Source organism: Diorhabda sublineata, chromosome 1, assembly GCF_026230105.1.
Source record: "Diorhabda sublineata isolate icDioSubl1.1 chromosome 1, icDioSubl1.1, whole genome shotgun sequence".
Taxonomy (NCBI): domain Eukaryota; kingdom Metazoa; phylum Arthropoda; class Insecta; order Coleoptera; family Chrysomelidae; genus Diorhabda; species Diorhabda sublineata.
In genome coordinates, this window is record NC_079474.1 from 5,321,591 (window position 1) to 5,334,291 (window position 12,701).

At 33.3% G+C, this 12,701-nt stretch overlaps 1 protein-coding gene across 2 annotated transcripts in view; it reads left to right on the forward strand.

The window, feature by feature from the left end:
- Positions 1 to 12,701, forward strand: part of LOC130442838 (filamin-A) — an 82,917-nt gene that overhangs the window by 28,500 nt on the left and 41,716 nt on the right. For both annotated transcript variants that reach the window (XM_056777205.1, XM_056777222.1), the window contains exons 10-15: positions 2,316 to 2,552; positions 3,243 to 3,424; positions 5,017 to 5,187; positions 6,521 to 6,700; positions 6,759 to 7,222; positions 9,203 to 9,370. In XM_056777205.1, the coding sequence (XP_056633183.1) occupies positions 2,316 to 2,552; positions 3,243 to 3,424; positions 5,017 to 5,187; positions 6,521 to 6,700; positions 6,759 to 7,222; positions 9,203 to 9,370 (1,402 nt within the window). The remainder of the gene's footprint in view (positions 1 to 2,315; positions 2,553 to 3,242; positions 3,425 to 5,016; positions 5,188 to 6,520; positions 6,701 to 6,758; positions 7,223 to 9,202; positions 9,371 to 12,701) is intronic.

The following is a 12,701-nucleotide window of genomic DNA, read 5'->3' on the forward strand; positions in this document are numbered from 1 at the left end:
GGGTTAAAACGTTCTTCACCGTCTTCCGATTCCCAGTTTCCATTTTTCTCGATCTTCCCAAAGATCTTCTTTCAATCCTCTCTCTCGAATATCCTTCTCGATACCTTCTCTCCAACTTAATCTTGGTCTTCCTCTCTTTCTTCTTCCTTTTGGTGCCCAATTTAAGATTTGTTTGGGTATGCGGTCTTCAGGCATTCTTTGGATATGTCCGTACCATCTTAACTGATTCATCCTAATGTCTTCCGTAATCGTGTGTTGCACCTTCATGATCTACCTGATTCTGTCGTTTCTTATTTTTTCCAGTCTTGATATTCCTGCCGCGCGTCTCCAATAATCCATTTCTGTGGCTTCAATCATTTTGACTGTTTTTTCTTTTAGAGGCCAGACTTCGCTACTATATGTTGTTATACTTTTTATTATGCTATTGTATATTCGATGTTTGTTTTCCTTGGATATTTGTTTGTCCCACAATACACTATTTAGTTGCCTTATTGCTTATCTTCCTTGGTTATTTCTTTGTGCTATTGCTTCATCTAATCTTCCATCATTAGTGATGATCATGCCTAGGTATTTGTATTTTGTACAATGACTTATTTTTTGTTGTAATAACACAAAAATGAATGGCATAAATGGATGTAATAAAATGGATCTATACAAATACGAAAATATGAAAAAAAAATGATTGTAACGCGTAAGGTTTTGAAGTTACGTTTATAGAACCATATTCATTGGTAAAATATTTAATATTTATCAGAAAACTAATTTCACGTTTTTTAAATTGTACATAATGACAATAGTTTACACCTAATAAACATCCTTCACATCTATTAAAAACAAAAACTAAAAAAATCACTTTAAATATCAATTAGCTCTACTTTTTCCTGTTATGAGGGGCTGCACTTTTTAAAAACCAACAATAATCATCTATTATAGCCGAATCCCATCGTCTTTGATATCGAATTACTTGCTAATGTAAATAGGGATAATTAAGCTATTGAAAAGTGGTACGTGCTAGGGCTTAATAAATATTTTTTCGATTATTGGACGGGTATTTCCATCTTAAAAATAAAAGTCTCGCCTTTGGTACGAAAATCTTGTAGACCAGTGAGCTCGAGGGACCCCTTTGAATAATAGCAGCGTACAGAAAATGAATTTCAATCGATTTTAGCGTCTTAACTGTTGAGAATTAAAAACTCATGCTCCGCGGGAATTAAGATACATATCATACATTATATTCAGCGACAAGTTGACTTAAGCAGTCCACTCTTCATAGAAGAAAACTTGAATCTTTGAAATTTTAAAAAATCCCAATTTTTAGGTTATGAAACGAACGTGTTGACTGCGAGATAAAAATCTGATACTTATTACAGAAACTACTGTTCCTACCTTCAAATTTACAAAAAAAATCTGGACGTTTTAACTAATGGATTAAAATTATTTACGATGAGAAATAATTGCATGCATGAAAATATCTAAAAATTCTGTTGCAAAGTCAGAATTGTTATAGACAACAAATTGAGATAAAAATAGTTATTTGGAAACAAAAATGATTTGATGTTTGCTGTAAATGAAAAACGGCTCGTACATCCACTAAACATGAAAATACCAATGTATCTATTTAAAGTTGAAGGTTATGAGCCTCAAGTACATCGGCGTCCAGTAGCAGAAGCCTAAAAGAAGAAATGAAGAACGAAAAGACAAAAGCAACTATGATGTTCAGCATATTAATTCTCAACAGTTAGACGCTAAAGTCACGAAAAATGACTAAAAAACACTCATTTTCATTACACTACTATTATTCAAAGGGATCGTCTGATCCAATTATCTTCATTTAGACTTAAACTACTATGTTTCCCACAATAAATTCCGTATTGATCATACAGATATCTTCTAATAGAAAAACTTCACAACAAAAGATGATGAAGCTGGAAAGTATCGATTTTCAATTCAGTTTTTATTTAAATAGGCGGAAATAAGCGCTACTAAAAATCAAACTCATGTAAATTTTGTTCTTTGGGACAGTAGAGAAGATTTTCTTGAAGTTTTGTTCCTAAAAATCTAAAATGGGCCGGCTTTGATAACTAGGCGATTTTAGATGGAATAATTCTTAATTAACTTGTCAGTAGCCAGCCGGTAATGAAGAGCCAAGATACTTAATTTCTTTACCCTTTCAAAACAAGTGCATTATTCATTACAACTGAGCCCATTCTGTTTTTTATGTCAATCACAATTTGTGTTTAGTTTTTTCCGTTGAAAAATAAACGTGTCTGTAGATTCCATATGAAGCTCCAACGGCTATATTTTATTTATTTTAGGGTGGACCGTTTACCTGTTCTGTTTTCGATCCGAATGGTGTCCAAGTATCCGGACTTGAAGGAGCTTTACCACTCATACCACACGCTATAGACGTTGATTGTAGAGGTGTCGGAGTACCTGGAGAAGTTTTTGCCGATATTGTACACGATAAGCGATCCGTCCATTGTCATGTGGAAAAACTGGATAATTTTCATTATAGGATACATTTTACTCCTAAAGATGCAGGTAAACACAGGGTAAGTATGATCATTTATATATTTTCTTCTATATCTGTTTTGCTCTATAAGCTCTTATAGAAATAGGTTTTTCTAACTTCTACCGATCGGTTGTTCGACAAATATGATTACAATTGAGTCAGGATACAATCAGGATTACTTTCATTTGTACTTTGTACTTTTGGGATTTATGTCCTATTTTACAAGAAAACATTATTACTAAGTCGGATCCGGACTTGCATGTTATTTGGAGGTATAGAATGATTTATTCATTTTTGTTGTTTCTCTACATAACAATAAAAGAAACTCTTAAATCTCACGGAGAGATGTTGTTGTCTGTAGTCCTGAGCTGGAAAGATTTTTAAATGGGATTGGTCCGTTTTACATTGTGTTTTACATCGCGAATTGATTGGAAAAGACGTAGGTTATGTAAATGACTTGTATTTGCTAAAACTAAATCGAATAATGATAATATGACAGTGACCGAATGAATGATTAGCTTGATTAGAATCAGAAGTGCTACTATAACTGTAGATACAGCACAAATAGATTGATAGGCTGGTAGTACTCCTGCTGTAATATTCCTTATCGTCGGCTATTGAACGAATTTATCATGTTTCAGGAAAATTGCAGTAAACTTCTTATATGGATAAATTAACACACCCACTTCAAAATCCAGAATTTAACTTTTTCTTTTCTTTTCTTTTCTAGGTGTACGTGTATTTTAATGGTTATGATGTCAAAGGTTCTCCGTATATGATGAGAGTAGGTACTCAAAAACGTATGAAATCGAGTAGCAGTCCTACATCTAATTACAGAACAAGTCCTACACATCGAATGAACAGCTCCAGTCCTAGTTTGTCTACTCCTACAAAAAATACGACTTACTCCAGGTAAGAAGAATAATTCAGTAGAAAATACTTTACCCACCATTGATCTATCGACTCGTACGTAACCAGTATTAGGTGTGTATACAGTTCTCCAAGTAGAACTCTGGAACTTCATAAGAGACAGAGACTCAATTCCATCACCATTTATAATTGACTTTGTCTAAATGCAGAAATAATTGATGATAGCCTTATAGACAATGATGATTTTTATTAATTCATTGATCTAAAAAGTGATCCGGCTGCTTGCAATCCTTCCAAGGACTAATCTGACAAAATAAAAAAAAATAGAAATAAGAATAAAAGTAAATATGATTATTGACTTGTTTTTAAGCTATTTCTTATTTATATATAGAACGGAACAAAATAATATTCAAAAAATTCTGTAACTACAACGAAGAATGTCCAGACTATTTTCAATTTATTCAGGCATAAATTAAAAGCTAGATCTTCTATTATATTTTCAAGGGGGACCAAAAGGTCTCTCAAGCAATTAGAAATTACTCAAGGATGTTTCTTGATAATAAATCTTCCATATTGGAAAGAAAAACAAGTAGTGAATTCTCACACGAACCTTCACAGATTAAGAAAAGTATTTCACAAAATATTCTTTTAGACATCTAGACAAACACGTCAATTTCGTATAGCAGACTAGATGACTTCATAGTGCCTCAACCGATGAATAAAAGACCTGAACTTTTCTATAAAATAAACTTAAAGCAAACAAAAGGAATTACTTTTTTTATTAAAACAAATAAACAAAATGCTAAATATTAATGAAGTTAGATTATTATTTTCGATCAATTACACATGTTTCTTACTTACAAAACAGAGTTTTCCTGGAATACTGGCTATTTATAAGATTCCAATTTGATATTGACAGAGACATAGTTATGATACATTCTGATATTCAATTTAAAGCTTTCTGATAAACTATATTTTTAGTTTTGTTTTGGAAGACTTCAAGTTAATTCAGCAAACTTCCAATGACTGCCCTTGCGATTTATTTATGGTCATTGCATAGGCCAGACGTACCGGAAGTTTAAAATCGAATTGTGAATCCGTTGGAATATAAGATAAAGACCTCTCAGCCAATGAAATAATTGTCTAGCGTGTAAACACCACTAGTACAGTAAAAACTAGCTGTAGAATCCCTAAACGTGTTGCTAGATATACAATCAATCAACTTTGTGGCACGTGAAGGAATGAATGCTTGAAACTTGAATATACTGCCAAAATAACTTTACTTTTACTGTTTTGCCACTTTTATTGACCTCTGAAATTGGATACCTTATTTCTCAATTAATCAATTCACATTTTCTATCAATGAATTTTTTTTCACGGCAAAGAATTGTATAAAATCACAATTTTTAGCATATTTTATATAGCGTATAGCAAATTACTTTTCGTTCTATGAAACATTCAGAACTTATCTCCTCCTTGTGAACAATATTTTTTCTTAAACTTTATAAATAAATTGTAAAAATTTAACAAAATTTGCCGCCCTTTAAAATTTGTGGTCTCAGCCTGCTGGTAAATCCACCACTGCGTGCTGCGGTCCATGAACCTAACGAATAAATCTGATCTCAGTTATTCAGTTATAGACAAAATGCAAGTCCATTGCTGGAAGAAACCCACAAATATGCCCAAGATTATCACATGAAATCAGTTGCCGAGAAAAGACTAACTTCTAGTTCACCTATATATCAAGATAGAACTCCCAATTATAGTCCTAATTATACCCAGAGGAATCACAGCCCGGTGTACAGGTAATTTTTTTGAAATATACAAAATATGAATAGTTCGTGTAGGTAAAGTCGAAAAATGAGCCTTGCATCGTGGTTGTTGGAGACGGGATGATATGATCTTAATTGAAAGTTGTTCTTAGCCTGCTTAACGAAATTATTGCTTGGTAGGTGTTAAGCGTCATAGTGGAGGGAATAAAACAGATTATGGAAGAAATCTTTCAAAAACTCGAAACTCGAGTTCGACTAAAACTAGTTGTGTGCTTACTTCACTTTTCATCATACCACGACGAAAAATGAATATATGGCAGATATGGCAATGAAATAATAATAGAAAAAAATAATCTGCCCATTGCCCATAATTAAATCTAGTTATATGGTATGAATACATGAAAAATTGAAGTAATTTGTTATGAATATTCAAATTTATGCCTCTTTTTTGCTGTTGATTGTTGTTAACAAAGCGGATTCTATTGTTTGCTTTTAATCTTTCCGCCGACTGACGGGACTTACCGTTGTTGACTAAAGCATTCGCCAGCGACAAGAAGTTTTCAAAATGTTTCTTATTTTGTTCCAATTTTTGTTTTGTGGAATTCGACAGAGCTGCTGTTTTGTTGTAACTTTGTTCGTTTGTTGGAAATCCGCCTTAAGTAACTAGAACTTCCATTTCTTCTTCTTCTCCTTCTTCTCTAGAACTCCTTATGCCCTTTCGAGCATCAGAGTATTGGGATTTTAGTTTTAATTCCCATTTCATCCATTTTCTTCACTCTTTCCGATCCTTTCCTACTTCATTATCTCCAGTACCGTTTTCACTAGTCTTTGTTTGTTTCAATTTCTGCTTCTAGTATTATTACTATTTTCCCAATTGTCCTTTCCTTTATATTCTTCGAGTATGCTATGTAATCTATTATACTTTTTGCTTCTCTTTCTTCTGCTATGAATCTATCATGCAGTTTTTGCTCTCTAGTTTCCTATTATTAATTGATTGCTAATACAGAATTCAATCATTCTTCTTTAATTCCTGTTCATTACTCCTCCTCTTTTTCCTATCATGGAACCTAGATCAAGATGACCATTTCTTATTTCCTTTTTTTCTACAAAATAGAGCTGTCGGAAGTGTATCCAATGCTCTTCATTGGAATTTTTGGGTCTAGTTAGTAGAATTATATCAGATCTGGGGTCTAACTGCATATTTCTGATTTACTTTATCATGGCTTGATGATTTTGTGGGAAATCTATGGAAAGTTGTGGTCACAAAAGATTTTTTCCACCATTTTGCCAGAGACGATACGCTACAATTAGTTATTTATTTATAAATAGTTGTTTCAACTTTACAAATTACAAATTGTATTTACAGGACTGCCAGTCCCAATTTTCACCCACCTAGTCCTAATTATCGTCCAACCAGTCCAATTCACGGAAGAGATAGTCCGGATTATATATCAAGCCGGAAATTGAACGAAAAGAGATACGATTTTACCAACAAGATGTCATCTATGCGATTAGAAGACTCCAGAAGTCCGAATTATTTAGATAGGTATATACAGTTGAGCAAGTTTATAATAACACCTTCTATTTAACGAAATTTATTCCAGAAACAGTCCTGATGTAGGTTATATATCAACTTCGAGATACGATAAACGCGTATCCGAAAATAAAGTTTTCAGTAACTCTCCATCGAACGGCGTAGACACGAGTCCAATCGTCAAAGTTTCTTCCATTAACGATCAGTCGTCAGCCAGAAGGGATTCCTGGGACGCCATAGCAAAAACCAGAAATATATTGTCTGATAGAAGTTTGGAGTCACTAGCTAATTTAACAGAGTCTCAATTAGATACGGAATTAAGAAGAAGGAAAGCCGAAGAGCATTCGAAATTTATTTTAAAAGAACAAAGTTTTCAGAAGAGTTATAAGGAGGATTATACGTCGAAGAAGTATAGTGATAGTTATGGTAGAAATTCGCCGGTATATAGTCGAATTCGGAAAGAAGGGGGCGCTGCTTCGGTTAGAGTTCAACCTGTACCTGACGGCGTCTTGGGACAGCCGGTGGAATTTGAAAGTGAGTAATTATCATAAGATTCGAAGGAAATTTTCATAAAATTAGTCATTTTCTATAACATTCATTCTAAATAAACTCGAGTGTAATAATTAAGTATCTAAAAATTCAAGTTAAACAAATTACATCAATACATATAGCTTCACAGCTATGACTAATACTACTTATGATGTTCTGCTTCTATTATTACTATTTCCTACAACTGCTATGCATGTGAAGATTCTATGTAAGAAAATGAAGTGTTGACCTGTCGATGATGGTTCTTCCACTTCTCATTGCAGTTCTGGAGCTTGGTCACTGGGATAGCCTTCAGTTCGGTAACAATCATTTGAATGTTCAAAGTATCTAATTCTTTTGGCAAACCATGAACTGTTGATGGTGGGTTTTCTACTTCTCAGTGCAAAACCTGGAACTCGGATACTGGAAAAGTCTTTAAATGGTCGGTTACAATCTTTGAATGTCCCAAACAGACGTTCCTTACGAATGGTTAGGAAAGAGGAAAAGGTGCTAAGGAACCACAATTAAATGTTGTACCTTTCAAAGTTATGTCTTTGAGAAACAATGCACTGTTGATCATAGTTTTACCACTTCTCGGTGTTGTGTTGGAACTCTGATGTTTGAGCTTCAGCTGGTCGGTTACAGCTTTCGAATGTTTTCAAATGTCTCTAAACGACGTTGTTTCGAATGAGTTTGCAGCTTATGAAAGTGGAAGAAGTCACAGGGACTCACATTAGAATAACAAGGGGATTGAAAAGCCACAGGAATATTTCTCATTATCAAACCTGAGGAACGGTAGTGTGATGCGAAATCAAATGTTCCCTGTACATTTTATTCAGCAACTGATGATCTGAATTGACAATTTCTTTATAAAAATTTTTATTTACAGTCTGAAGCCGAATTTGATAGTACATTGCTGCCCAAATTTAATGTCACTTCCAAATACTGTTTCATAAAAACTTAAAACATAACGCAAAACTTGCTGACTCGATTAAGATCAAACTCGCATGTTTTCCTATCGCCGTTCCAAGTTCCAGTGCTGTTGAATCAAAAACTACGTTTCTATATAAATTTCACAGCTTGTTTTATAACTTTTGAAAACTATATTTTTAATGATTTCAGTGAATTTGCATCAACTGCTTATTCAAAAGAGCACAACGAATAAAAAATAGTTATAAATTAAAAACAACTCAGATTTATATATATTAAAGATAAGACTGAGACTTATCTATGGAAATTCGGGATTGTTGCAGCCCCCAACTGGATTCCCAGATATTGGAGTAGTATTTGTTGGATTGGTATGGTGCACCGGTTGAATCCTTTGTTGAACTCCCAACCTAAAACCAGTAGAACTGCGGAAAAAAATGAGGAAGGGAACAGGACCCCAGATAAAAATTACTAAAGAAGGAGCGAGTAGGTAGAACAGATTTGAAAAAAAAAGGATTCAACCGGTGCACCACAACTCCAACATCTGGGAAATCAGTTGAGGGATGCAGACATCCCGGATTTCCATAGATAAGTCCCAGTCTTATCTTCAATATATATAAATCTGAGTAGTTGTCAATGTATAAATGCTTTTTATTCGTTGTGGTCTTTTGAATAAGCAGTTGATGCAAATTTATTACTTTTTCAATAAATTTGTTGCTGAAACTGTTTTTATTGTTCGCAGTAATAAATATTAATTCGGATAATCGTGTCTGGTGATAGTGTTTTTATTAATTTTTTTCTGAGTACCAGTTATTTATTTACTATTTTCTACAAAATAACTATCTAATAGGTTCCTATGTTATTTTCTTTATAATTATGATTTAATTTTGCTCTTATCATTTTTAATACACTTTTGGATGCTTATTAAATCATATGAACTGTTGAAATTGAAATTATTTATAATTATCTATTGTCGCCTCAGTTATAGTATTTAAGTAAAAAGATTAGAGACAAAAAATAAAGAAACGTGAATTTTAATTCTGTATATTTTTATTGCAGTTGATGGTAGCGGTGCCGGTTCTGGTGATCTGGAAATTCTAGTTGAGGGCGGTCGCGTCACGTCCAGTGTAAAAAGTCTTGGTGGTCAAAGGTTTAAGGCTGCGTTCACTCCACATCAAGCTCTACCTCACAGAGTCGATATACGATTCAACGGCGAGACTGTTCCAGGTAAGTGGATTTTTTTTAGGAAAACCTGAAGCTTCGGTTATCTCATTGTTAGGAAACGGTAAAAAGCTTACTTTTGACATCGCCAAGTATTGGATTTATTAAATATATATGCGGTTATGAATTACGGAAATATGTAACGAAGATCGTCCGTAACTTAGAGTTAATATTCTACATTAATTTTAGCTAATGGTCAATAAAAAATAAAAATAGTTCTTTCAAACATGTACAGCTTCAGATTTTTTCAAATAAGGTTGGTCGAATTTTATATTTTTATGTTGAATCCAAACAATTAAAATTTACCAAAAATCTTGCACCTTGATTGATAATACTCGTTTATAATGAAAAATCACGTATAATTTCTATTATAATTTCACAGTAATAACTTATTTTGATACGCTTTAAAATAATAATGCTATTGATTGTCCTGCTCTTCACTGTATTTGGGAGCCCTAATAAATTACAAATGATGAAAAAAAATGTAGATTTTCGAATCAAGAGAAAATAAAAAAAAACTAGAAATAAACAATAAACTTAATATAAAATCTGAAATAAAAAGATATTACGAAGAATTTCCGGTGGAAGAAAATATAAGAAGAATGGTCAGGACTGTCTACAATTATGATTTTCACGTGGTGTGATGAAAACTATTACAGATTTGTCATTTTATAATGACAGAATATTGTATTTCACTTGAATATGACGAAACGGGAGAGCGTTGACCATAAACTTGGACAGCTTAGAGCATAGAGCGTAATCCCACCTAGAGCAATATTTGCAAGATCTTCTCGACAGGCAGACGTGGTTCATGACCATCGAATTGGTCTGGAGACGTCCAGAACTTCAATTTATCAAGACTCCTTCCTTTGTGCTACCAAAGCACATCCTTCCCGAACAATACAACCTACTTAAGCTCAAGATCAATATCCACGGGAATCTCCGCGCTGTAGGCACCACTCTAACTACTCGAGTGTAAAAGGGTTTATCCTCTTGTTTTCTACATGAAAAAAAAAACAATCAACATCAACTGTTAAGGTAAATAAGCTACACGTTCTTTATAGATAAATTTTCAGTACCATTGTCGATTGGAATCTAACAATCACAGTGGTACCATTCGAAATCGAATTCCAAATATTCCAATTTTTGAAAAAGGAAACAAAATGGATTCCTTTTCCATATAAATTCACATTGTCAATATTTTTTTGAAGCATACATTTTATAATAGACAATTTGATGTATGAATAGATAATCATGATTCTACTGGTGACTGAAAACCATGAGACAACTTACAAGGTGTAGAAATTAAGTAAATAAACTGATCTTTTGATATAGTTTCGAAGAAGACAATTGAATATTATCACATAAAAGGAATTCCATTGCAAATCCAAGCAGCGTTTATTGTGATACGGGGATATCAGTTATAACCCTTAAAATATCCCATACTGATAACCCTTTATAGTGTATTTCAGAAAAGTATAGAGTAATAAAATGGGAATTTCGTCCAGTTCGGCTCAATTTCGGTGTCGGCCATAGGTTATTACGTGATAGAATTGGGAAAAATATATTTTCTGCCCAGAGTATCCTACCGGCACGCCTTTGGCACAATATTTTCAGTGTTTGTGAATGGATAACAATAGGCTAAACCCATATATTGATCTTAACTCGGGTGGTACTACTTGCACTTGATAAAAAGAAAGAATTTTAAAATGAAATCAATGCCAAACTATGAAAGTGTCTTATATATTCGTTGGGTTACTCTGTGGTCTCTTTGAATACCTAATAAGGTTTTATTACTCTATACCTTTCTGAAATAAACTATAGATGAGTTCTCGAATTAGGAAAGTTGTACAAATATTTCTGTTGCCCTATGCCAAATCTGATAGGACACATCATTACGTGAAGTCATTTTTAGAACGCGTTCCAAAATACGGTTTCACAAAATACTGACACGATCAAGTGAGAACTAGTGCTTACCAAACTTCTATCGTATGTCCATTTATACTCCTCCAAGTTACGTACTTCTAGTGTTGCCGTATCGAAGACTACGTTAGGAGTTTCATCAATTAATTTTCACACTTTATAGCGAACAAATAGATTCATGATTCAGAAAACAAATCAAACAACTTTGAACTATAACGAATTCAATTTCAATTTATGAAAGTTTTTCGTCAAGTTAAAAAATTCGACCAACCAATTAATAGGTGAAGGTTATTGGTATATATTTCAATTATCGTAAACTACTACGCCCATGAATCAAGCAGGTATGAAATCTAAAGACGCATACGATTTATTTTTAAAAGGATGTCCTGATCAGTCAATGAATATTATTTTAAGAAGACGGTTCATTGACGCTTTGACTTTGTGTCCTACTGACACAAAAAATTGAGAGTAAGTAATTTTATAATGGATTGGATTTCGGCTCAGATACGTTGCGGACGTTTTATTAATTACAATCGTTGCTTTTATATTTATTAATCTCTGCTGACTTTCGTTGCTCCTGGTACTAACGTATTCAACGAATGAGTAGGTATAAGTAAAATCCACGGGTCAACCAGAACATTGCAATTTCTATTTACTGACAAAGAAATAAGAACAGTAAGGAATGATTGGTATTTCGTTATAACGAAATTCGATTTTCCTCGAATTATTAAATTATAAATACATCATGTCTTAGCATTCTTTTACGGAAGAGTAAAGTTATTAAATTAAACCATAACTCCAGTTTTATTCCTCATTATCATCTTTTCCATATATAAGACTGAAGAATTGTATACAGAGTGATTGAATAGTGCGATAAAGTTCTGAGCTTCCTTTGTCCTTTGAGATATAAATTTGAAAATTTGAGATATTTTAGCCATTATTACGAGGATGTATTGATATCTAGTTAGCCTGAATATTTCATATGAACGCTTTCATCATATAGTTCACGTCAATTTGTACATGAAAAAAATTGCTGCAAAATGGATCCCCAAATGTTTGAATGTTGACCAAAAGCGTGCAAGGGTAGAAGCACCGCGTTCGATCTGTGCTCGATTTGGAAGCGATTTCTTAAGCCGAATTGTTTCTATGAATTAGATTTGGATACATTTTTACGATCCAGAAACAAAGCAACAATCGATGGAATGGCTACACTCTGGTTCTCCAAGACCTAAGAAGTTTCGTGTCCAAAAATCTGCTGAAAAAGTTTTTACTTCAGTTTTTTGGGAGTAATCATGATTGATTTTTTGGATAAGGGTAGAACAATAACTGGAGTTGTCCTCACATCTTACAGCATGTTCCAGAATGATTTGCTATATCAAAGTTACATTTTTTCAGTGACAGGGTTATGATGTGT